This window comes from Dermacentor andersoni, chromosome 1 (genome assembly GCF_023375885.2).
Source record: "Dermacentor andersoni chromosome 1, qqDerAnde1_hic_scaffold, whole genome shotgun sequence".
NCBI classification, from domain to species: domain Eukaryota; kingdom Metazoa; phylum Arthropoda; class Arachnida; order Ixodida; family Ixodidae; genus Dermacentor; species Dermacentor andersoni.
The window spans coordinates 139509721-139536192 of NC_092814.1; the positions used below are offsets into that span (position 1 = coordinate 139509721).

Genomic DNA, 26472 nt, shown 5'->3' on the forward strand with positions numbered 1-26472 from the left:
ATCGTAGACGGCAGTACGGTTTATAGGAAATAAACAAAAAAAAAATAGCATCTTATATATAGAAATGTCATATGACAAAGAAAGAAAAAGCGCTACAAGAAATCGCAAGATTGCGAGCGTTCAATAAAGGGTACAGCAGCTGTGAAGCCTGATGGGTAAGAACGACTGGAAGTATTCAGGACTGTGAACAATCGTTTTTATGCGGTTTCATAGTGACAAGAGTCATATCAATCAATGATGATGACGATTAATGAGTTTTCATGGTTGAAGGGCCAGTTCTGGCCAACAGCTTATTCCGTACTTGGTCTCTAGGCAACGCCAAGTTTGTGTGCTAAGCCTTCTCTCTTTCGTCCCCTTCGCTCAGTTGTTCACCTGATGTTGATGTTGCTCACACGAAGTATGCAGGGGAGTGGTATATCATTGGCAATAGTGCGTTCATCAAAACTACTGCGCTCGCACAATCACCTATCGCTGATGGCACAGTAGTGTCTACAGCTTACGCTAGCACAGACGCCTAGCTTTAGGAATATGGGCGCTATAGGATCAACCTTTATAACGTTATTTTGTTATAATGTGAACTGCAATTTTAGCTAGCCCTTGGGGAAAGCGAGAGGCTGAATAATGTCATATTTGTATTATAAAAATGACGCAAAAAACAATCGGTACGCAGGCGTACGTAAAGTATCCACCGGTGCGAGGCCATCTTACCATCCGCAGGCTACTTTACCGACCGCCGCTACGTCAGCACACATCCGTTGTATCAGGTGGCTGTCTTTCTTTCGCACAAATACGGCAAGCACTCACGGGCGACAGGATAAAGGAAGACAATCGTGTAAAGAGATAATGGGCTCGTGTTGCATCTACCGATGGCTCGGAAGCCCAACCGGAGATGCGCCGTCACGCGCCTTTGTCCTCTAGTCACCCGACCACGGAGTTGTATAAAAGGGTGGCCCTGAGTAGCCCACACTACTCGCCGCTCGTTGTCCGCCGCTCGTCTTCCTGCTTGAAGAGCGAAGAACATAGACATGAAGGCGCTGCTGTGCTTGATCTTTGTGGGCCTGCTGGTCGCCACCGCCAGTAGCAGTGACGAACTCTGCGGTAAGCCACGGCATGTTGCCTCTACTCTCTATGGACCTCGCAGCCGTCAAGATGTCAATGCACTGTTTGCATACTACCAGTCTTTCGCCAGGCCAAGTCCTAGTAAAAAAAAAAGTACAGCTAGACGCTGCTCAAGCAGTGGCACTGGATGTGAGGATTAACCTTTGTATATTCTTTTCTATACGCGACTCCAATTTGCTGTTCGAGCTAAAGCCGCAATTACAAGAGTGTTTGATCTTTCTTGCCTCATTACAGTCATTCTATCTAGAACAAGACTTCTCATACTGTTCTGCTTTTGCTCGAGCCGTGTCATTTTTCTCTTCGTAAAGATGACCTGAATTCGTTGTGCGGCGTTATGCAAATATAATCCGGTCGATGCGAGTCGAGTTATTACGGCCGCTTCCAATCAGACCGACGTATACGCTTAGAGGGAACGAGGATTTCTATTGGAGCACAGCTATGAACATGCGCGTGCACAGAGCACACGAAATGGCGCTCATATCTGCACGGAGGCTTAACGTGTTAAGTTACAGAACTCAGAATCTGGGAGTCTGTTTCTTTCCCGCTAAAAAAAAGAAAACGACTTTTCGAAATAGTGCTCACGTGTTTGTCCTATAAAGGAATATTTTCATATAGAATGATATAGGACATATATGATCTTTTCCGTCCCAGTACTAAAGGCTGTTTTTTGTAATGCGCGAATTGAGATAGTCACTCTTTATCTGTGTTTTAGCGGTGGGATAATAGCGATGCGCTTTTGAATACCACTATAGCATTATTTATAATCAGAGGGTGCTTGTGAATACACTTTCGTTTGGACTGAGCTCAAGAAAGTCTTGCTGATTGATGCGAATGTACACAGACATCGAAACCTCTGTGCAGGCAATTACAGTAAAATATAAATAAATAAATAAATAAATAAATAAATAAATAAATAAATAAATAAATAAATAAATAAATAAATAAATAAATAAATAAATAAATAAATAAATCTTTTATTTCATGTGCCCAGGAACAACCTGAGGTTTAAATGCTGCTGCACAGGGAAACAAGATAAAAAAGCTAGAAAGTATTAAGGATGTCACCAGTCGTTACGGGGATAGGGTTTTGCGACCTTCAACAACGTCTGCTTGAAGCTTGAACCAGATTGATCATCGGAGAGGATCCGGCAGGGAAGACGAGATGATGTAAAAACAAATAACGTAAGTTTAATACATCACTGCGGGCGAGCGGTGCGCTCGAAGACAAAAAAATACCGAAACGTGCGTGCACCTGCACGCAAGGGCCGAAAAGAAGCTTCTCCACGTGGCGGCTCGCTGGTTGTCTTATACCCTCCACCATCCGGGCAACCTCATTCTCTCTTGCTCCCTGGTAGAGGACCTGGTCAGGACACGTCGGGACAACCCACACAGAGGAACACGGAGGGAAACTACTCCTTGGCGTAGAGAGGTTGAACGTAGAACAGAGGAAAGTGGGATTTGCACATTCCGCGCATAATCCCGTCGCACACACACGACAGACCAGTCTTTTCATGTTGACAAGCTTGAGAATTAGGCACGTCGTGCCTCAGGCGTTGGCAGCCGTTTCATTCAATGCCGCACAAAGTGAACCTTAACAGACTGCCCCACCGCCGAAGGAGATCCCGATGGGCAGGGGACGACATCCGCTGGACAGAGAGATGACGCAGGTCGGTGCTTGTAGTCGTCGTCGGTTGTCGCACGGCTCTCTTGAGCACAAAACACTGCGCGTTTTCCTACGTCGCTCAACGTCTCGGTCCGAGTCTAGACGACTCAGAAGGGTCTGCAACAGTTTCCCGTTGATAGCATGTGTCGGCAGTACTACACAACAAGCGCGAGTCGTACTCTCGCTGAGCTCCGCCACACTTATTTCCCACTCAAAAGTGACAGTTTTATAGAACACACAGTAACACTAAATACATACATGAATTTGTTATACGCTTCACAAGACATGACAACCCAAATGCGTAAACCAAAATAAGACCCTTCCAATCCCTACGTCAGGAAGAAAAAAAACGAGTTTCATGAAACGCTTGAGGCTGATTCTCGATCTAGGGGCTTCGTCTCAAGCCATCGCCATTGCCATTGAGAGTTTCCTTTTTATAGCCTATCTAAAGAAAATATTGGTGCATAGCGAGACTCCAGCGCAGGAGACGGCCATTTTTGGAAGACGTTGTCTGAAACCATCTGACAAGACAATTATCCGTTTCGATGACGAACCTCGAGCCCGCAAGATATCAAGACAATTTTTGAACAGCCCATAAGAGATATGCGCATTCTTTCTCAGTAGCACTGTATGCCTGTTCTCGACTAGTGAGTTTCCGAGTGGCGTGAAGGACAGCGTGTTTCTCTTCGCTCCCTCCTTCTTGGCATAGTACGACGCCCATGCTTCGCTCGATCACATCGCATTGAACGAGAAATTCCTTCGTGTAGTCCGGCGAACATAGCACGGGCTGACTCGTCAGTGCGCTCTTTAGGGCGTTGAAAGAGGATTCTGTTTTGTCGTCCCAGAGGACACTCTGCGAGTTCGTTTTTTGCAGAGCATCAGCTAGAGCGCTAGGTAGTTCAGAATACCTAGGGGTGTACCCAGGCACGTACCCAGGATTTTTTTTTCGGGGCGGGGGGGGGGGGGGAGGAGGTACCTTTACTAGCACAAATGTGAATAATTCCCAGCATTCACCATAAAGACGCGTAAACCCTCAAAAGAGAATTTACATGAGGTGTATCTCACAGCTACGCCTGTGAGATACACCTCTCCTTTACTTGGCAAACAAGGAACCACATCAAATGGACTCCCGCATGATAGAAGTGCAGGAAGAACACTGCCAAGAACAAGTAAACAAGCGAAAGTGTAAAATAAAGACTTATAGTAGTCCTTTTTTAATTAGCTCTGGAAGAATTATAGAGAAATATACATTTGTCGAACAATCACAGCCCTTTGCATCCCTCGTTTACTGCCCTACCAAGTGACAAAACCGACTCGCATTATTATTTGAGAAGTTGCGTAATCATGCGTGGTCAGAAGTCCCGTACAACCGCGTTGAGCGCAGGACGCTGCAGTTCTAAACGTACTGCGCTCGCCGCGGAAGGTTAGAAAAACACCCACATTAGCAAAGCAGAGAAGTGACTACATCAGGCGGCTCGATTGATAACTGTAGAAGCGTCATTCAAAGCACACGGAATCATCCTCCACTTCCGGCGGCGTTGTCTCTACTTCCTTTTTAAATAAAAAGATGTTGATCGATAAATATTTTCACAAACAACGGTTAAATTTCTTAATTTTCGCTTTTTCTTCCTGTTTAGCTGCTTCCTTGGCTCTCTCTTTTAGTAGATCGCTTAATTTCTCAACTCTTTGCGACTCTTGTTTCCAGTTCTCAATTTTGCACGAAAACTGCTGTACAACTAGGGAAAAGGCAGACGAGGTAACGGGTGTCAGCAATATTGTTTATGGGCTTAACGTTATTGCAGGGTCTGGTGATGGACGCTGTTTCGCATTATTTTATTTTCCACCTTATCTAATCCATATCGCGGGTATATGGTTCCGAGGATCTGCCATGGAGCGTCGCGGCGAGCCGTCACTCGAGAAAATAATGAATCAAAAGGAAAAGCTAAACGTAACTGGCGTTTTCTCCGGACCCAACTCGTTCCACGAGCATACAGTTCAGCTGACCACGAACCGAATCCCTTTCCTGGTCCCTGGCTTAGTCTAAACAAAGAAGGTTGAACTAACCAAGCAACAGCGGTGCGCGTGATTGTTGAATAGATGGGGACAACTGAACTTATCTTGAGTTAATCGTGCGGGCACCGAATCGATGAGAAAACTGGCCGTCACACCCCAGAAGACGCCGGTAACTACCACCATCCAAAAGGAGTGAAAAAATTGACAAACATTCCACTCTATGAAGACGGAATGACAGCGAAAACTGACGAAAGTCAAACTTCTCAAGCGAAAAGCAAAGTGCTTCACCTGCGCCGCGGGTCGGCCCGAAGATAGTGCAACACCAGGCCGACCCCCGGTGGCGGTGAAGGAGGCGTTAAGTGCTCCCCTTACGTGGGTCCAGCCCGAAGGTAGTACAATGCCGGACCTACCCGCGGCGGAGGTGAAGCAGGCGTTAAGCACTCCCCATACGTGGGCCCATCCCAAAGATTCCGAAGGACGCGCTGCAGGCTCCCGAGCCCACAAGTGTATATGGCATTGAGCTTGGACCCTTAATGGACTATCCCCAGGATAGGCCCACATGATCATTTTTTCTGTTGACGACGCAGGGAAAACTACGGAAGGTTAGTCATACACAGCTTTCGCTGTAAAAAGCAGCAAAATGTTGACCGCCGAATAGATGTCGGCGCTTTAGGAATGTGTGTGAGGAGGGGTGGCGTGACGGGGAGGGGTGGGGGGGTATGCCGCTTAATTTCGGGGGCGGGGGGGCTGAGATGCCCGGGCCCCCTCTTCGTGCGTGCCTGGGTGTACCCCTGATATTACCCAGCCGCCCCTAAGAAAGATTGGATATCGGTATGCGTGCGAGGCTGCGGGAAATCTCGTATCGCAGACGCCTTTAGCTGAGAAGGACGGTGACGGCCCTGTCCGATTGCGTGACCGAGATAGATCATTTCCACTTGCGCCATCTGACATTTTGATGCCTTGATGGTTAAGCCTGTTACACGCAAGCAGGCCAACACTGCCCTCAGATGCTGCATATGCTCTGACCAGGATGTAGAATATATCGCGACATCATCTAACTAAGACAAGTCGAACTCTTCCTGTCCTCGCAACACTTTACCCATAAGGCTTGAAGAACAGTGCGGTGTATTTTTCAAACCTAAGCTTAGGACTCTAGGGCGGAACGTTCTCAACGGAGATAGGAAGGCGGAATATCTGCTAGCCTGCTCTGTGAGGGAAACCAGCCAGTCGCCTTCAACTACATCCAGGGTAGAAATGAATCCGGCGCTACTAACTTTCTAGATGCGCTCTTCGATGCTTCATCATCATCATCATCAGCCTGGTTACGCCCAATGCAGGGCAAAGGCCTCTCCCATACTTCTCCAACTACCCCGGTCACGTACTAATTGTGGCCATGTTGTCCCTGCAAACTTCTTAATCTCCTCCGCCCACCTAACTTTCTGCCGCCCCCTGCTACGCTTCCATTTTCTTGGAATCCAGTCTGTAACCCTTAATGACCACCGGTTATCTTCCCTCCTCATTACATGCCCTGCCCATGCACTGCCCATGCCCATTTGTTTTTCTTGATTTCAACTAAGATGTCATTAACTCGCGTTTGTTCGCTCACCCAATCTGCTCTCTTCTTATCCCCCCTGAACCTTACACCCACCATTCTTCTTTCCATAGCTCGTTGCGTCGTCTTCAATTTAATTAGAACCCTTTTCGTAAGCCTCCAGGTTTCTGCCCCGTACGTGACTGCTGGTAAGACACAGCAGTTATACACCTTTCTCTTGAGGGATAATGGCAACCTGCTGTTCATGATGTGAGAATGCCTGCCAAATGCACCCCAGCCCATTTTTATTCTTCTGATTATTTCAGCCTCATGATCCGGATCCGCGGTCAATAACTGCCCTAAGTAGATGTATTCCCTTACCCCTTCCAGTGCCTCGCTACCTATCGTAAACTGCTGTTCTCTTCCGAGACTGTTAAACATTACTTTAGTTTTCTGCATATTAATTTTTAGACCCACCCTTCTGCTTTGCCTCTCCAGGTCAGCGAGAATACATTGCAATTAGTCCCCGGAGTTACTAAGCAGGGCAATATCATCAGCGAATCGCAAGTTACTAAGGTATTCTCCATTATCTCTTATCCCCAATTTTTCCCAATCCAGGTCTCTGAATACTTCCTGTAAACACGCTGTGAATAGCATTCGAGAGATCGTATCTCCCTGCCTGACGCCTTTCTTTATTGGGATTTTGTTGCTTGCTTTGTGGAGGACTACGGTGGCTGTGGAGCCGCTATAGATATCTTTCAGTATTTTTGCATACGGCTCGTCTGCACCCTGACTCGATGCTTGATATAGGATAAATTTTATCTTTAGTGACCGTGCTTAGCCTGCGTTTAGTGACCGCGTTTAGTGACCGCGTTTAGCCACCTCAACTAAGATCAACGGCGAGGTGTTATCGCTCTCGCAACACTCAATCACACCTAGAGTCAATATTTTTTCCATCTCCGCATCCATAATCTCACGTTGGCGCGGTGACACTTGATAAGCCTTTGAACGTACCGGCTCGTAAGAAGTGAGCTCGATGTCGTGTGTAAGAACCGATGTCCTTCCTGGCCTGTTTATAAATAAGCCCTGAAGCTGATGATATTGCCTTGCTTAGTAACTCAGGGGACCAATTGCAATGCATGCTCACTGTCCTGGACAGGCAAAGCAGAAGGGTGGGTCTAAAATTTAATCTCCAGAAAACTAAAGTAATGTTTAACACTCTCGGAAGAGAACAGCAGTTTACGATAGGTAGCGAGCCACTGGAAGTGGTAAGGGAATACATCTACTTAGGGCAGTTATTGACCGCGGATCCGGATCATGAGACTGAAATAATCAGAATAATAAGAATGGACTGGGGTGCGTTTGGCAGGAATTCTCAGATCATGAACAGCAGGTTGCCATTATGCCTCAAGAGAAAAGTGTATAACAGCTGTGTCTTACCAGTACTCACCTACGGGGCAGAAACCTGGAGGTTTACGAAAATGATTCTACCTAAATTGAGGACAACACAACGAGCTATGTAAAGAAGAATGATGGGTGTAACGTTAAGGGATAAGAAGAGAGCAGATTGGGTGAGGGAACAAACGAGAGTTAATGACATCTTAGTTGAAATCAAGAAACATAAACGGGTATGGTCGGGGCATGTAATGAGGAGGGAAGATAACCAATGGTCATTAAGGGTTACGGACTGGATTCCAAAATAAGGGAAGCGTAGCAGGGGGCGGCGGAAAGTTAGGTGGGCAGATGAGATGAAGAAGTTTGCAGGCACAACAGGGCCACAATTAGCTCATGACTAGGGTAGTTGGAGAACTATGGGAGAGGCCTTAGCCCTGCAGTGGGCGTAGCCAGGCTGATAATGAAGATGAAGATCGTTGGGAATCAGGAATAGGCTGGCGAATATTACGTGAGATCGCGTGACGCCCCTTTCCACGTAATCTGAAATGCGCTACGTGGTTGTAATCGCAGAGATTGTTCGAAGCTCGTTCATTTGATAGATATGCTTATCAATGGGGCTTGAAGAAAACAGTATGATGAGGTGTCACGTGACACTCTGATGGCCTATTTTTATCAGCTTTAGAAATTAAGGGCTTGTTGCTGGATGCCCCTTTGTTTCAATGCATGTCAGCAAAGACATCAAATGGCTGCGTTTGACATGACCTGTTCATGGAAATAACATAACGCCTGTAACAATGCATTATTTCGATAATGTACGGCACAGGGAAGGAGTTTTTTGTTTGCCCATGACAACGCTCTTCAAGGAGTCTCTTCAGGTATGTTTCGTCAGCGCAGAATTATAATATTTAGTCGTTATTTTGAACTTCCCCGAACACCTCCGCAGATGCATCTTTACTTTGGATTAAATTCACTGGCGTTAGGATTAAAATACGTGAGCCTAGGTTAAATTATTTGGCACTAGGATTAAATATGTAGCAGCTGGATTAAACTGTCTGGCACTTCGACTAATATAGCTGGTGCTTCGATTAATTTGAGCTGGAAAACCTGTGGTTCCCTAATTAGTAGTTCTCTAGCCTCTCGGTTAGTGACTGACACAAGCCCCGGAAATCCTATCGGAATCTGTTCGGGAACGTTTACCATCACGCATACAACTGCTTTCCGTTCCCTGTAAGGCTTGAGCAGATTGCAGTGATAAACCTGCTGTATCTTCCGCTTTCCTCACAAGCCCATAACGTAGTTCGTGCGAGACAGTTTCTGAACGACGTTTGCGGGAGCTTCCCAGTGCACCTCGACCTTGGTTTTCTGCGATGGGCGCAGAATCATTACTTTATCGCCGACTTGAAATCAACGGTTCCTGGCTGTACGGTCGTAATACTCCTTGGACTTATGCTGGGCTTTAGACATGGCCTCTTCTGACAACCTCTGTGCCTTCCTTAAGCGTTCTGTAGCTTAAGTACGCACTCGAGCACAACTGGGTCTTCCCCGCGTCCTTCCCGTGATTCGCGCAGCATGCGCAGCAGCGATCGCAGCGAGCGGCCGTATACGAGCTTCTGCTGGCGAAAAACCAGTTGCTTTATGCGGCGCAGTCCTTAATGCAAACATGGTAGCAGGCAAGCACCTTTCCCAGTCTAACTTCCTTTCGAAGCATAACGCCCTTACGTGCGTTTCATAATAGAGTGTAGCTTCTCTACGAAATTTGGACTGCGGATGGTACACCGAGCTGTGAATGAACCTTTGCCCACATCGTTAAAGAAAGTTCTTGGTTAGGGCACTAGTAAACACGGTGCCTTGGTCGGACTGTGCTTCAGTGGCAAAACCAACTCGCGCGAATATTGAGAAGAGCGCATTAACTATTTCCACCGAACTAAGTTCTTTAAGTGGGACCGCTTCGGAGAATTTAGTAGCGGGGCAAATCGTTGCCAAAATGTGACGGTATCCCGAAGTAGTTACTGGAAGTTGGTCTTCTGTGTTGACTACGAGCCGGCGAAAGGCCTCATTCATGGTCGGCACTAGCTTCATCGGCGCCCTTGCCTTGTCACCCGGCTTCGCCAAGCGCTGGCATGTGTCGCAAGTGCTTACAAATTGCTCTGTCTCGCGGAAGCAACCTGGTGAAAAATACTCTTGTAATCGTCGATGTTTAGTTTTCTTTACACCGAAGTGACTAGCCCAATGGATTCCGTGCCACCTCTCTAATAAAAATTGCCGTTTTTCCGTGCCACACCTTCGTTTGGATTGCTTCGGGTGTTTTGCAGGCTGGGGCCCTTCTTTTGCTCGAGCGTCAAGGCTGAACTAACAGCCGCTGTAGGCCTTCCGACGTAGGCGCTACAGACAAATCTGGTGACTCTCCTTCTAATTCGGCTGATGTCACAACCGGGACCTCTCCCTGCGCCGATCCTACTCCTGCGGTTCCAACGGGGGGCCTTCTCGATCTCCGCTTTCTGAAATTCCGAATAGCCATCCACCTCACTTAGTCCCGCTTCCGCGACTGCTTTTGCAGTTAACTCACGAGCTTTCGATCTCGTTAGTGCGATCATGCTAGCCTCCCCGAACATTAGCCCTTTCTCGCTCAGAATCTGATCCGACCTATTTGAGAACAGGTAAGGCTACTGCGGAGGAAGTGCGGGCGATACGGCAGCTTCCGTCTCAAGTGTGCCGAAATGACCTTTAATAGACACCTTTGCGACTGGAAGACATGCATTGTGAACTTCTACAGTTTCTTAAGCCAGGCGAATTCACCCGTGAGCTTCTCAGGTTCCACATAAGAGCTGTAAACCACGTCCATAGTTGCCGCGGCGTCGCGCAGTACGCGACGTGGTTTTCCCGCAGAACACATGTTTCCCGTTTAGCTCAAGGTCGCGCATGTGCGGTTCGAGCAGCGTCATGTTTTCGTCATTGCAACCGACCCATGAAAACACTACCATTGCTTTGTTACATTGCGCAGCAATGTGCGCTGGTTTGTGACAGTTGTAGGAAAGAAAAGGTTTCCTCACTTCCCGTTCGTTTTGCTGCTCTGCCTTAAAGGGCCCCTCACCAAGCCGCATAGAAAATTTTGGTTATACGCTGAAACTTGTTACGTGCCCTCTAGGGAGCGTTCTGCCGCAAAAAATTTCAAATCGGCTCATTAATAGACGAGATAGAAATATTACAGTGCCGGGAACCCATGATTTCAGCAGGCGGGCTCCACTGCCAAGCAAGACGCTCTCTCCACTCACCCCGTCTAGCCTACGCAAGCGCAATTGCTTCCCTGCGTTCTCCCATACCAGACCACGAGGATCGCGTGACGCATACGTCACAGGCCCCGCCTTCATTTTTTTTTCTCCTCACTTTTTTTTTTCGGCACTACGCACTTCCGCCGGGGGGGGGGGGGGACAGCGTCGTGCGCGAGCTGTTTCGTTCGCGCAGCGCACGATTTTGTGCGCTGTGCACAAGGAAACATGACTAGCGGTATAATTTAGTACTACAAGAATGCTGAGGCAGAACAAGCGGATCACAGTGCATGATCACGGCACTGGAGCACGGTAGAAAATGGCACAGCTTCGGTACCTGCGCACGTGACCGCACGAACGTGGGAACAAGCAGACGAAGTGGAAGTACATCTCTCTTGCTTCGATGCATCATCATCATCACCATCATCATCAGCCTGGTTATGCCCACTGCAGGGCAAAGGCCTCTCCCATACTTCTCCAACTACCCCGGTCGTGTACTAATTGTGGCCATGTTGTCCCTGCAAACTCTTAATCTCATCCACCCACCTAACTTTCTGCCGCCCTCTGCTACGCTTTCCTTCCCGTGGAATCCATTCCGTAACTCTTAATGACCATCGGTTATCTTCCCTCCTCATTACGTGTCCTGCCCATGCCTATTACTTCGATGCGAAGTAAAACAACAAAAAAAAAACACGCAGACATTGTGTTTGTGTGTTTAATTATTTCTCTAAACTCCAATTCGGATTCAATAACGGATGTTGTCTTGAATAATTCTAGAAGTCCCGTGTCACCACGAGCGACGTCACACTGCGGACACCAGTACGTAGGTGCAGGCACACGAGTACGTCATCCTCCGGCTTGGAGCGCGGCGGCCGCGAGGAGAAGGAAAAACAGCGTTCGGTTTAAAATTTCAGACCTTTCCGCGGTGCGTAGCGGTGTCATACTTTGCAGACCCGATCGTTTTTGCTCAATGTTTGCTCTGCGCTTGCCAGCTCCAAATGGCCAGATCTGGTGAGGGGCCCTTTAAGAGGAAGCTTTAGCTCGGCTCAACTCCGACGCGGCCTATCCAAATGCATGTAAAACGCAAAAGCCTTTTTGTGAGATAACACTTGGACCGATTTTAATGAAATGTGTTGCATTGAAAGAGAGAGTTAAATTCTACTGACTGTTTCAAACAAAATTTTGATATAGAGCCCGAATTTTCTTACAAGAATTTTCAAAAATATGAAAGTTTGAAAACAATAGAAGCACGAAGTTTACAAATTAATAGTTCTGCATCAAAAACAGATATCGTGCTTCTGCAAACGGAATCCATTAGATCTTGGCTCGGCCCCATCGAATCCCTCTCCACTTTTGCGTGCTGCTCGCCTCATGTCAAACAAGAAGATAAGACAATCCCGCTCACTGTAGGCAATGTTATTCGTTCTTAACGCAAACAAAAGCGACCGCCTATAAACGAGGAGAGCGTTTGACTGGTTTGTTCAGACAACCCTGCGGGACACCACCCGATGCTTGCGTCGGCGATTACGCAAGTTTGACGTCAGGAGAGTGGAATAAAAACATATTGGAATAGTTTTACGTTATAGAGCCCTTGATCCCGCTTATAGAGACGTTTACAGAGAGCCGGAAAAAAACGGAATTTTTCTCGCCACTCTTTAGTCCCAAGAATGGCGGATTTTTGGTGCGCGCGGTGTTTATGTTTTAGGGTAATTATGAGTCTAGACGAAAACCAGTGGGGATATTTAGAGCGTTCGGGTGTGTATTGAGAAATGTATTTGCGCATACTGCTCCAAACAAGCTCCGTAAACTGATCCACTTGGTCATCAACATTGGTTTTGTCTGTAACCAATGACCAATCTGTGGTGGACAAGAAATAATATCAACGAAAATAATCACCACGCTTGAAAGCAAAGCGAGAGGATTCATTTATGACACAGGAGGAGCTCTGCCTCAGGGCTGACACAGAGGCAGTTATCTTAATAGACGGATGAAACGTGTTCGGACGCACAAGCGACATACCAGAAGGAGAGACATGTAAAGCTTTAGAGATGCAAAGGTCTAAAACGTTGCCACGTGAATTGCCTTTAAAGTTACTTTTTCAATAAAAGAGATTACCTCATAAAACAAAACAGGTGAAATATTCGATTGTACTTTGAAAGATCCGATCAACAATTTTTCACAGCGCGCTAGGCTGATATCTAGCCAAATCGACTCCTGTACACATTCAATGTCGTTGCGCCGAACACATCTGAGTGAGTTTTCAACGACTACAAGTACGCCACCACCTTTTTGTTGGGATCCACTGAAGTCCCGGTCACTGCGGAAGACGTTGTAGTGCGGCGGAAAGAAGTCTGATGAGGAAATTTCACTGCAGAGCCTAGTTTCAGAAGTAAGTAAAATAAGAAGACGAAATGACATTGCAGAAAAAATCACGCGCTTTGGTGGGAAGTGCATCAGCGTTTAGGTAAAATATGTCCAAATTACACGTCACTTTGATCCTTGGGGGTTATCTCGGAAGCATGAAGCATGTCGTTGTGTAGCACCCCACGGAACGGCTTGAACAGGCATCCCATTTGTCACATTGTCAGGTCGGTCCGGCGCTTAAGGGTTTCATCATCGACCGCTACATAAAAATAAGAATACGACTGATATCATGTCCTAAGACGGTGGCAGGAGAGGGGAGAAATATCGAAGGCCTTCAAGTGCTTCGCCAGGTCGGAAGAGATTGCTTCAGTGCTTAACTTATAAACAGAAATAGCCTTAGGTCGTTGTGGCTGTTGAGCTACTGACAATGTCGAACTCTTTAGGGCTCCAACTGAGGCAACACACTTGTTCTTTTTTGTTGAGTCTCGGGAGGAATTTTCAGTGGTAGAAGCGAAACTACGGGGGGAAACGCCGGCTCGTTGTTCTGCAGTGCGTAGGAACACAGGTAGATAATGTTGCATCGAGGCAGGAGTAGCAGTAGAAGACCTTCTGAAGTCGACAAGTGACTTCCAAGGCGTGGCAGTTGCACGACGCAAGAGGTTGTCGCCGAGGCAACGAACCTCCGCTCGAAGGGAGGCGACGACCTGGCTCTGTTGCTCCACGCCACGGGAGTGCTCCTTACGAAGACGTTCACTCTCTCGCAGTTGGGAAACTTCGCCGCTCAGGAATGAGATTCCCTCTAGCGCGTCGAGAAGGAGGCGACGAAGACAGGCCATGCCGCCGTCAAGGTCACCCAGTGGTGTACTAGATGGGGAAACGGCTTGGGAAAGGGAAAGCTGCAGGGAGCACACCGTCGGGTCGTTGTCGAGTCACACAAATTGCGGCAAAAGGAGCGCCATCCAGACTTCGAAAGCTCCAGTTCGTCGTCTGGCCAGGTCACACACTTCGCATGCACCCGTTTTTCACTTTTCACAGCAATAAAACGGCGGCTTTCCAAGAAAAGGGCACGAGCAGAGCAAGCATGCGTCCTGACTACTACTACTACTACTACTACTACTACTACTACTACTACTACTACTACTACTACTAATAATAATAATAATAATAATAATAGCCTTTGTTGCGAATTCGTATATACATACATTCTTTGTTAGGTCTGTCGAAACCTTCCGAGAGCTTGTATGGCAGAGACCTGGCAGTCGCGGCAAAATCACATTGACAGGGTCTCGAGCATAACTAATGCTCTAAAATATTGCCACATACAATATGCGGCACGTAGAGAAAGACGAAGATCTCGCGCACTGCACAAGAGAAGACGAGGTCCCTGCGCGATCGTTTTTCAGTTTTGCGCCACTGTTTAGGAGACAAGACAATACAAGACAAGACAGTATGCCTGAAATTAAAATGTCCTGCCCTGTTTTATGAATTCCTGCTGTTTGTGAAACGTGACACTGGTGGAGGCACTGGGTAAATGTTTAGGACGCCTGTCAACCCCACACCAAGCCCAGGACGTTTTCCGCGTGTCGGAACACCCGTTCACCGCGCTAGCCGTCGCCTACTCGGCTAAGCCCAGAATTTGGTCCCGTGTTGTGAAGTCTGCCTGTTACCACGAATGCCCAAGCTATGGTAGACCCAGGCCCTGCGCAGGTGACTCTTTTGACTCCTCGATCTCCCGTGAGCTTCAACGGCAACGTCTACGAGGATGCAGAAGACTGGCTCGAGGAGTACGAGCGCGTAGCCAAGTATAATGAGTGGCATGCTGGTTCGGCATGCCACTCGGCATGCCATGTTGGCATGACCACGTCATAGTTTTTCAGAAACTTTCGAGGAACACTTGAGACGGCTTCTGGTGGTTCTACAAACGATACGGTCCGCCGGCTTAACACTGAGAACAGAAAAAAATGTCACTTTGGTTTCGAGGAACTCCTGTTCTTAGGTCATGTTTTGAGTCATCAAGGCGACCGCCCTGACCCCGACAAGATCACGGCCGTCGCAATGTTTCCAACGCCAACGGACAAGATGGCAGTGAGGCGTTTCCTAGGTCTCTGCTCGTATTACCGAAGATTTATTGGCAATTTTTCACATATAGCTTCACCGTTAACGCACCTTACAAGAGAAGACGTTGACTTCGTATGGGGGCGAAGAAGAAAAAGCAGCGTTTAATGATCTCCGACATCGCCTCTAAACACCGCCTGTACTGGCTCCCTTTGACGGGCCGCCCATACCATGATTCATACGGAGGCTAGCAACGTAGGTCTAGATGCTGTGCTCGTGCAGCGGAAAGACTCAGCCGAGAGAGTCATTGCATACGCAAGCAGGACGCTCTTACGTGCTGAGTCTAATTAGTCAACCAGAGAAAAGGAATGCCTTGCCGTGGTATGGGCAGTTATTAAGTTTCGCCCATATCTCTATGGCCGTTCCTTCAGTGTTGTCAGCGATCATCACTCACTCTGCTGGCTGACGAAGGATCCGTCCGGTCAACTAGCGCGTTGGAGTCTAAGGCTTCAAGAATTCGATATGACAGTGGTGTACAAGTCCGGACGAAAACATTCCGACGCCGACTGCCTTTCAAGGTCACGTATTGAGCAGGAAGTCACAGAGGACGACGAACACATGGCTTTTATAGGTGTTCTAGACACTGCCACCATTGCTCGTCAGCAGCGGGAAGACAGCGAACTGGTTCCGCTTATTGATTTTTTTAGAAGGCCGGGTTACAAGCGCGCCCAAAACATTTGCAAGAAGCTTGCCATCATTCTGCTTCCGTAACGATGTTCTCTACAAGAACTTCTTTGCAAGCGGAAGCAGCCACCTACTTGTCTTCCCAACGTCACTGCACCATGAGGTATTGCAAGCCTGCCACGATGAACCGACATCTGGCCACCTCGGCTACACGCCAACACTGGCCCGAGTCAAAGAGAAATATTACTGGCCAAGGATTGCCACCTTTGTGAAACATTACATGCGCATGTGCCTCGACTGTCAACGACGCAAACCACCACACGTGAAACCCGCTGGGCTACTTCAACCAGTCCAAATGCCCATGACCCCATTTGCCCAAATCGGGATGGACCTTGCCGAACCATTCCCGACTTCCAATACTGGCAATAAGTGGGTAATAGTTGCAACCGATTACCTGACACGCTATGCAGAAATCAAGGCCCTTCCAAGCGGCATCGCAGTCGAAGCAGCGCGATTCTTTATTGAAAACGTGGTTCTGAGGCACGGTGCTCCAACGGGGATAATAATGGACAGAGGGACTGCCTTTACGGCTACACTACTAAAGACAGTGCTTAGCCTCAGTGGCACGGCTCACCAAAAGACCACAGCCTATCACCCGCAAACGAACGGCCTAACAGAACGCTTGAAAAAGAATATCGCCGACATGCTGCGTATGTACGTAGACGTGGAACACAAAAATTGGAATGACATTCTACCGTACATCACATTCGCTCAGAACTCTGCTCAACAGGAAACAACGCGAAAGACCCCATTCAGCCTTCTTCATGGCCGTGAAGTGACGACGATGCTCGATGCAATGTTGCCACATGACTGCGGTCATACAGGCACGGACGCTGAAGCTTTCGCTCAACGGGCTGAAGAAGCGAGACAACCCGCCCGCGTCATAATCACCCGACAATAGGACTACGACGCTCGACGCTACAATCTATGGCACCGATACATCACCTATCAGCCAGGCGACAATGTTTGGAGTCTCATCCGTCGGCGAGGGCGTTCAGAAAGCTCCTCACGCGGTACTTCGGTCCGTATAAGATTGTACGGCGCCTCAGCGACCTGAACTATGAGGTTATCCCTGACAGTCCTGCTTCCTCCAGGGCGAGGCAGCGTCCAAAAGAAGTCGTGCACATTGTGCGCATGAAGTCCTATTGTTCGGAATGAAGTGCCCACACCTCGTCTGACAAATCTTCCTGCCGCTAGGTGAGCATCGGGACGATGCTCTCTCTGGAGGGAGGCAAATGCCACATCCAATATGCGGCACCTAGAGAAAGACGAAGATCTCGCGCATTGCAGAAGAGAAGACGAGGTTCCTGCGCGATCATTTTTCAGTTTGCCTTCAATTAAAGCGTCCTGCCCTGTTTTATCAGTTCCTGCTGCTTGTGAATCACGACAATATAATCTAAACTCTTCATATTCAATTACGCGCTGAAAACAAATGAACAAGAAAGACACAAACTAGAGCAACAAAGGTGCTACACGTCATCATCAAAGAAAATGGCTCACACTATTTTATGAATATGCGCTGAATTAGCAAATGTGATAGAGGAAAGCCGGTAAATGGATATAAGTACCACGTTCAAAGCAATTTCAATGCTCACATACACACAAATAAAGGTTAGCGTCGTACGAGTGACATTTTCTTAATTATCTCTTCTTTTAAGGCGCCCCTTAAGAGGAAGCTTTAGCTCGGGCCCAACTCCGACGCGGCCTATTCAAATACATGTAAAACGCAATAACGTTTTTAGGAGATAACACTTGGACCATTTTTAATAAAATTTGTTGCATTTGGGAGAGGAAGCTAAATTCTAGTGACTGCCGGCAACGAAATTTCGATTTAGGGCCTGAATTTTTTAAACAAATATTGAAAAATGAGAAAGCTCGAAAAAAATAGAAGCGCGAAGTTTACAAACGAATAGCTTTGCATCAAGAGCAGGTACCGTAGTTCTGTAAACGGCATCCATTAGATCATTCAAAGCGAACAAATTCTACATGTCAATGTATATCTTACGTGAATTTGTTACGTTGTACACAAGGGTTCTACAAAAGTTTCATTTACATATTACTAAATGTTTTGAAATTCATGTGTAACATATCAATTTTGTCCGCTTTAGATGTACTATTAGATGCAATTAACATAATTGTAATATTTTTTATTGCCGAGTTACAGAGTTGTAAACTTTATAGTGTCGTACTTAAAAAATTTGCGATTTTTCCCAATTCTTAATAAAAAATTGACTGTGTAAATAAAAAATTTGAAACCAACAGTCACTAGGTTTTCGGTTTTCTTTTTAATGCAACAAACTTCGTCAATTTTGGTGCAGTGGTTGCCGAGAAAAAGGAATTCTCCTTTTACATGCATGTATTTAGATAGGAGCACCCGAGCTAAAGCTTCCCCTTAAGCCGGATAATCTTTGTTGCTCCACTACTGAGGTGGGGAGTTCATTATGTAAATTCAGAATATAATATTACATTTGCCCATTGCCATAATTAGTTCTTGTGCGAGGGACAGCATATCTGGAGAGATTGTGTAGATTCATGTGCTTTGTAGCGGGTACGCAAAAACCTTCGTTCCAAAAATATCTCGGCAAAACAACAGAGACAAACACTGAATCAAAGTTTGGCATTCTCAGAGATCTGAATGAGTTCTCCATATCAATGTTTTTGTTGTAGGGTACACTTTTAAAAATATTTCGTAATAAACTGTTCACTTTGGAATTCCATAAGCTCCTGCAATTAAAAAAAATAGAGCAGATGCTATGCAGATGAAAAACAGCAATGAGCGTTCCATGATAAATTATTGTCAAAATGAACGCCTGGATATTTAACGCTGTCTACATATTCAGTCGGTGTACAGTCACAATTCAAACAATCGGAGCCATGTAAAAGGCCAGGCAGAGTGGCATCAATAACTTTTATGGGATTTCTGAAACAGACTAATTGCGTTTCTCGCGCATTAACTTTTACTTGATTTTATGACGTTTACTGTATCGATTTAAAGCATAGCAACAACCCTATCATATTCAATGTGTCCTGAAGCAAGCAACGTGTCGTCCACACATTAAAAACAGTGCTTGCGTCAATTAGCTGTCCCAAGTCACACACGTTTAAGTTAAAAGCGGTGACAGCACTGAACCCGGCGGCACTCCTGTTGTGAGGTACCGCAGTGTGCTGTGTACCTCATTCAAAGAAACAATTTGAGACCTATGCAAAAGATAACTATTACGGAAACCTAGAAAATATCCTCGAACGTCATAGTTTACAATAAGGGCACTATAACGTAAAACTATTCCAAACTTTTCTATTCCAATTCTGAAATCAGCCCTCCGCGATGGTCAAAAATTTTGGGGATCACGCCCACTTCACCTGTCTGTCAGGTGACGTCACGAATACCGCGACAGCTCTCCATCTGATATGACGTGAACACACTGATTATGCATGATTTGACCGAACAAAATAAAAATAGTTATTTATGATTCGACGCGTTCTCGCCATTAGCCCTAGGCTATTGGTCAAAAGATTTAGGGCTGCAGCCACTTCACCTGCCTGTCACGCGACGTCACAAAACCGCGAAAACTTACCGCGTCAAAGTGACGTGTACGCGTTAAAGATGCATTAATATGCCGAACAAAACTGAGTTTTTTTCTGAATAGCCGAGGCTGCCCCGTTCCGAAAGGAATAAAAGATGGCTGCCGCCAATCGCTCAGGCACTGGCTACTCCAATCTGCCGGAGAGCATGGGCTTATTTGCATACAATAAAACTTCTTGCGTGGCCGTGTAACGTTTTCGAGCACTTTCGGCACATTTACAACCTCGTTCTGCCAAATCTTCTTTGCTGAGGATCCGTTTTAGTGCCCTTCTTAAGCTTCCGTTGCATACCACCGCGATTTTCGCCGAGCTACTGCAAGCTAAGTAAGGGAAAGTGGACCAATCGCTGACGCCGGCACCACCCGCTTCATCCGGTTATTGATTTTCAGTGAAGTGGCTCGGCTCCATCGAATCCCTCTACACTCGAGCGTGCTCCTCGCCTCTTGTCAGCGAATTAGATAAGACAAGCCAATCAGTGTAGGCGATGGTATTCGTTTTTGAAACAAACATAGTGACCTCCTATGAACGAGGACAGAATTTTATTGGTCTCTTCAGATAACCCTGCGAGTGACCGCCCGATGCTTGAGTCGGCGGTTACGCAAATTTGACGTCAGGAGATTGGAATAAAAACATATTGGAATAGTTTTACGTTATAGGGCCCTAAGTTTACAATAAACTTTTCTGCATAGAATACGGTGGTTAACTGAGTCAAACGCCTTTAATGTATCCAAAAATTGTCCACAGGACACTTGATATCGTTCCATTGTTTCATGTAAAAATCTGATCAAGTTTAAACAAAGCTTCTGCGTGCCGCTGCCTTGAACAAGGCCGTACTCCGAAAGTGATAAAATGTGCTTACGAACAAGCCGTTTGAGCTCCAAGAAGAAGCCTTTCCAGCAGTTGTGCTAAGCAAGGAAGTACGGACATGGGGCGCTAGTTTTCTGGTTTTCACTCATCTCCGCCGTTAAATATCGGAATGACACGTTCTATTTTCAAGTCATAGGGTACAGCACACGTGTCTAGAATACCACTAAAATTCAAGAGAATCGGCCCAGCAGCTATAGCGGCCGATCTAGCAAACCACGCTGCTTTACGATCAGCAGGAAAAGTACAAGACTTTAGAGAACTGTTAAGGACGAGCGTAACAAAAGGGACAAGTATGTTCCCGTACGTCTTAAGCAATGCGGGATGTGTATCATCAGCGCAACAAGAAAGTGAAGCTTTGAGGTGCTTAGTACACTTGAAAACGAGTTCTTCATGGACTGATAGTGTACATACCGTACCAGCCTGACTGAGAAAGGTTACTTGAGGGTGAAAACATTTTTCATACCAAATACAGAACAAGAACGTTCTGCGAAGGCATCAGCAGCATTGGAAATAGGATCGCAGTTTTCAGCAACAAGACATTCATATTTTGAACTACGTGTGATGATGGCGTCAAGAAGTTCAGTACGGTTTTAGTGATTATGGTTTCGAGAGAACCTGAAAGAGAATGATCGTGCTTAAATTGAACTTTCCCCTTAAGTTTCTACTGCTTTTTTGTGTGCACAGTCTTTAAATTTTATGGCTGTTTTGTACTCTTTAGAAAACCTGTGAAGAAAATGTGATTATTTGACTGTTTTTGTAAGATGAATATGTGCGTACCATGTTCAATGACTTTCTTAATTAAGTTAACCTGTCCGTCAATTCCAGCTGTCGCGTCCACGAACGACCATACCGCGCTTTCACATTTCAAATTTTGAGGCACTGATATAAGCCTACGTAGTCCCCACGGGAAAAGTTGAAGCTGCGCCGCTTCGTGCTATCATCGGAACCGATGCAGCGGTTTTGTGCTGCCAAAGTTAAGGAAAGCGTAGAGGGAGGGTGTAACTGGTCGGGTGCAACGAGAGGAACATTTCCACGAGAGATAGAAACATTATGAAAAATTTGTAAGACATAGATATAAAACGTTAAAATTAAAATTCTTGGGTTTTATGGGCACAAACCACGGTATGATTATTAAGCACGCCATAGTGGGGCACTCCGGACAATTTTTTTGACCACCTGGGGTTCTTTAACGTGCACCTAAACCAAAGCACATGAGGTTCTCTTGCATTTCGTCCCCATCGAAGTACGGCTGCCACGGTCTGAAACCGAGCCCGTGATCTCGTGCTTAGCAGCGTAGCGCCATAGTCACTAAGTCACCGCGGCGAGTGTAATGAACGTCGCCGCAGCAGTTCTCAGTAAAGTTTAGCTGCTGCAATGAGTAAAGTCAAGCAACCAGTGGCATTTCTGAGAAATCTAAATTCAGAGGACCAACAGGTTGGTCGAAAAAATTCTGGACACAATAACGTCACCAATAATTCGTGCTTTGTTGTTACTCTGAGAAATCGTGGAGGTTTCAATTGACTGCAGAACATGAGCAAATGCTGCAGGACTTACGTTCGGTGATACATACCGTGTATCCCAGCCAAATTGAAGCAAACATTAAAAATAGCTAGGTACACGTTATGGAAGTGAGACCAATGGCATATTGTTTGTAGTCGTTTCGAGCTATTCAGTCTGTTAGTTGAAGTGCGGCTAGTTAGTTACGTTTAATTACTCGAAATAAAAATAAATACTGTATCCTAGGCGAAGCATTGACAACGACAGCAAGGTTTACAGTGGCACTTGGACTCCTCCAACGGTGCTTTGACTGTATGTGGGCGCAAAACGTCGGCGCGAAGCAGCACGTGAGGGCAACTGCTGCTGGGCAGAAGGATCAACGCCCTGGCAACTGTGCCAGGCGTCTGAGAGCGCTAGCTTCATAAGCGCCGCCAGAGGAGTTGCAGGCGCGTAGCACCTCGGCGCAGCACGAGATGAGGTCAAAGCTCCTTGGATGAGACCGACGGGAAACGATCGCTGTTAGTTAGTGCCCAGCGAAATATTGGATCCGCAAAGAGCACTGGCGCCGGTACTAGTGAAATTACATCGCCTTTATATTGCGAGCCCTAATGTTGTTTTGTAATCTTTAATAATACAAGGTAAAAGGCGTACGTTGTCAACGAGATGTTTTGTGGCTGTTCGTTGCGCGCTGCAATCGCCAGCATTCTGATGTCAGTCGACGCCATAGAACGAGGTCAAAGTAAATTTAGTGTTTTAATAATGTGGGCGTCTATCTAGCACACTCAAGCATCCATAAGCACCGCCACACCGACATAGATGGAAAAAATTTGCTTGGAGTGTCCATATATTTGCTATCGCAATCACATTTATTTTAGGGCAAAAATTGCGTTTGAAAAGTCGTGAAAATTTGCCTCTATGCGCAAACATAAAGGGAATAATCGGCGCTTCCCCTAATTCTACTAATTCCGAGAAGGTATCGGGCAGTTTTTCTGCCATCATTCCAGCGTTCGGTTGATGAAAATGCGACATACTTTGCGGGACACATAGTTTAACTCGATAGATGGGTGTATCAACGAACACAGTTTTATGTACGGGAAATCGAGCGCACTAATAAGCTGGTGCCCTATGACGTATTTCTAAGTGCATCTCAGTTATGAAAAGAAAACGAACTACTGTATTGTAACGACAGCAAGAATAGTTAATCATGCGGCCGCCACTACAGTTTATTCTCTCTTCTTTCTAGGCTTTTCAATGCCGTCCTCTCGCGTCATCTTTCTATTCCACCTTACTTATATTTCACGTACCTTGAGGACAATAGTAATGTACGAGACGGTTAAAAAAAAAACAGAAATGTTCATACAAACCAAATAAAAAAAAAGCGGAGCCAACTATTATTCTTATTTTAATAGCTACTGCAGTGACCATGGCTTTGACTAATTTCTCATTATTGCAGACCTGGCTGACAACATGAAAGTACAGGCGGTGCAATGTATAACAAGCCACGTTTCGGCCCAGGTAAGCAAAATAGTGGCCAGGCGGGATGCCTTAGACCACAAAATCCGAAAATCCATCGTCATTATTATTATTAGTACTATTATTATTATTATTATTATTATTATTATTAATATTATTATCCAAACATATATACAATGGAGAGAGGGAAATGAGGGAGGGACCAGGCTGGGTGCCTCCCAGCCTGGTCCCTCCCTCATTTGCCGCTTGGCGGCGTCATTTGTCCATCCTGCAAGCTAAATTGCATCGTCGCCGAGTAAAGGACGGCATACTGTTTAAAGACCTTTCATTCTTGCATTTGGTCACCAAGGAACATGAAGAAATGAGAATGGATTTTTTTTCACTGCCTACACGCTCACCTGAGAAGATATTTGCTGTAGACAGCTAAATCAGGCGCGATGTCGCTGCAAATATTGCACTGCAGTGCCCGAATGCTTAACATTGCTTGGTGCTCACACAAAAACTACAAATGCACTCTTTCTTCCTCTGTCTGAGCTGACGAACTATAACTTTCAATAATATCGTGCCACTGCAGGGATGAAATTCTGCATGTCATTCTTTGCATTGTGATAAATGGTTTAATTTTATCTCCAATATAACAGTATAACACTGAGCTTAAATGCAACACGATACATTACTTTGTTTTTCTAATCCTCGCGTGAGTTTGGTGCCGAGAAATTTAGACGCATACTGTTGAGCGTGGCTCGGACCGTAAGCGACACTTCAGGAACTACGGCATAACGTACCATAAAACAAGACATCCACTTAAGAAAAAAATCGAGCGAGCTATTTTTTTTCACGTTGTTTTCGTTATATGCATGGTGCCGGAGTAATTTATCTGCTCATGAAACTGTTCACCATCGTTAGGAAGCATACTGCTCTGCGTTACCGGGAAGCCAGTAATTGTTGAAGTCGTTCATCTTTGAAATAATTACGTCACGGCAAGCTTTCTTGGTGCGCAGATGAAAAGCAAATGGGAGGCCCTGAAGCAGACGTTTGGCAGCCAGGATGACCTGCTCGCAACGAACAAGCTGTGCGAACTTCGCAAAGGGGTGAGCCATGGCATGAGTGCCAAGAAGTGCATTTTTCTTCCATTTCACTTTCTTTTTTTTATTTTTCATTAGTGAGCAATCGTCGCGTTAACGCGTTCTATTGTCATTTTATGTTTTCGTCACAAATAAGTTTTCTCGTTATTCCTAAGCGTGCAGAAGCGCGCACATCGACGCATCTGTCAACGCTGAGGTTTCAATGCTTAATGCGCCAAATGAACTACAAGTGTGCGGACGTCCGACAGGATCACGTTGTCTTCCTTATAATTATGTATTTCTTTCGTGGCATTGTATGCCTACATCAGCTGGCGAACGCTTTCACAATCTTTTTGAGCACGCACACTGCAGAGTATGCGCAAAATACAAACAATAGGAATATATAATACAAATAAACTGCGTTGTTCTTAGACAACGTCAGCCATTCTGCGTATATATTTCTTTCGTAGGATTGCACTATATTGCATTCATCAGTTCGGTACTTTCTTCCAGGCCGCGGAATCGGGTGCAAAGACGGCCATTTTCACGGTAAGCTAAAATACTTTAGTCTGAGTTAACCAAGAGCGTCAAAATACAAACAAGAACACCATATACTTAACCCAAGCTTAGACTTCCCTTTCTGCGTTTTTTTTCTTGGCTTCAACAAGCATGTCAGCATTTATTACTATGGTGATTTAGCCCGACTAAACATCTACTGTGCATAGCTTGAGCTAGCCCATTCGAAATCGAGCAAAATTTCAGCGAGGTCTCAAGCAATCGCAAGCTACGATGACCAGACAGAACTGAAGCTACCCCGGTGAACTACAAAATTTTAAACTGCCTGTCATAAAGGTAACGTAAAACTTGTTCAGAGAGTTCGTCATTGTTCTTTAGATAAAGTCCAGGCACATGTGTTCTTGCGCCATGCGTTCACGTGACCGTTATAGACGGCATCAAAACAAAGAATCTTGACTGTGATCAAGATGCGATTTGTTCATTCTTTAACTTGTTCGTTCGAAAAGGCATGGATAGTTTCTGTGGAACCTCTAATTTGCACCTCTCATGCACCTCTAATTTATAGCAGCAGTTTCTATGCGACACTCCCACAGCGCAAAAGCCGCAATGAAATTCACGCATTAAAACACAAACACACAACACACACAAACACACACATGCACACACACACATGCACACACACGCGCGCGCACACATACATAAACACATATAGATGTCATCACTGTGCCAAAAATTTACGCCGTAAAATTTTCTTGTGCCTCGTCTGCAGAGTTTTGAGAAAACACGGGAGAAATATAGCCACCGATATACATATAAGTACGTGCCTACAACGGTTTGCTTCTGTGATTCTCCTACAGAAAGACGAGGAGGACGAAATCAAGTCTGCTTTCGAGGCTTGCAAAGCACAGGCTCAGCCCAAGACCAACTAAAGTGGTCATTGTGGGTCAACAAACCCCCTTCGCCGAGGGTCAGCGACACCTGAACGTGACCGTCGTGGCTCGGGACCGTTCAGCCTGTCGGCTGGCTCGTCATCCTTCATAAAAGCAATAAAATGTTTACATGAGCGTTTGTACGGCTCAGCGTTCACTTGTGTTCATACCTAGGGTCAAAAGGCCAAAAGATGAAAACAGGGGAGTGGAAAGGGCCGACTAACACTTGCTGGCACAGTGTGATGACGATGAATATCATTATTATTTTCGGCAAGCTTTTTCAGCCTCTGAAACTAAGCGACTTTTTCTCCTGCTCCGTGAGCACGACAATGGCAATGAACGCTCCTCTGGGATTCGCGGCTGCAGCGTTCTATTTCTTAGCACGCTGTCTTTCG

The 26472-nt window shown here is 46.0% G+C and overlaps 1 protein-coding gene across 1 annotated transcript; it reads left to right on the top strand.

The window, feature by feature from the left end:
• The first annotated feature begins 963 nt into the window (after window positions 1-963).
• On the top strand, window positions 964-26216 carry LOC126544362 (uncharacterized). Its single transcript, XM_050191657.3, has 5 exons — window positions 964-1098; window positions 23549-23610; window positions 24570-24659; window positions 25146-25181; window positions 26006-26216. Exons 1-5 carry the CDS (start codon window positions 1026-1028, stop codon window positions 26075-26077), a joined length of 333 nt encoding a protein of 110 aa, XP_050047614.1. The 5' UTR covers window positions 964-1025; the 3' UTR covers window positions 26078-26216.
• Window positions 26217-26472: the final 256 nt, after the last annotated feature.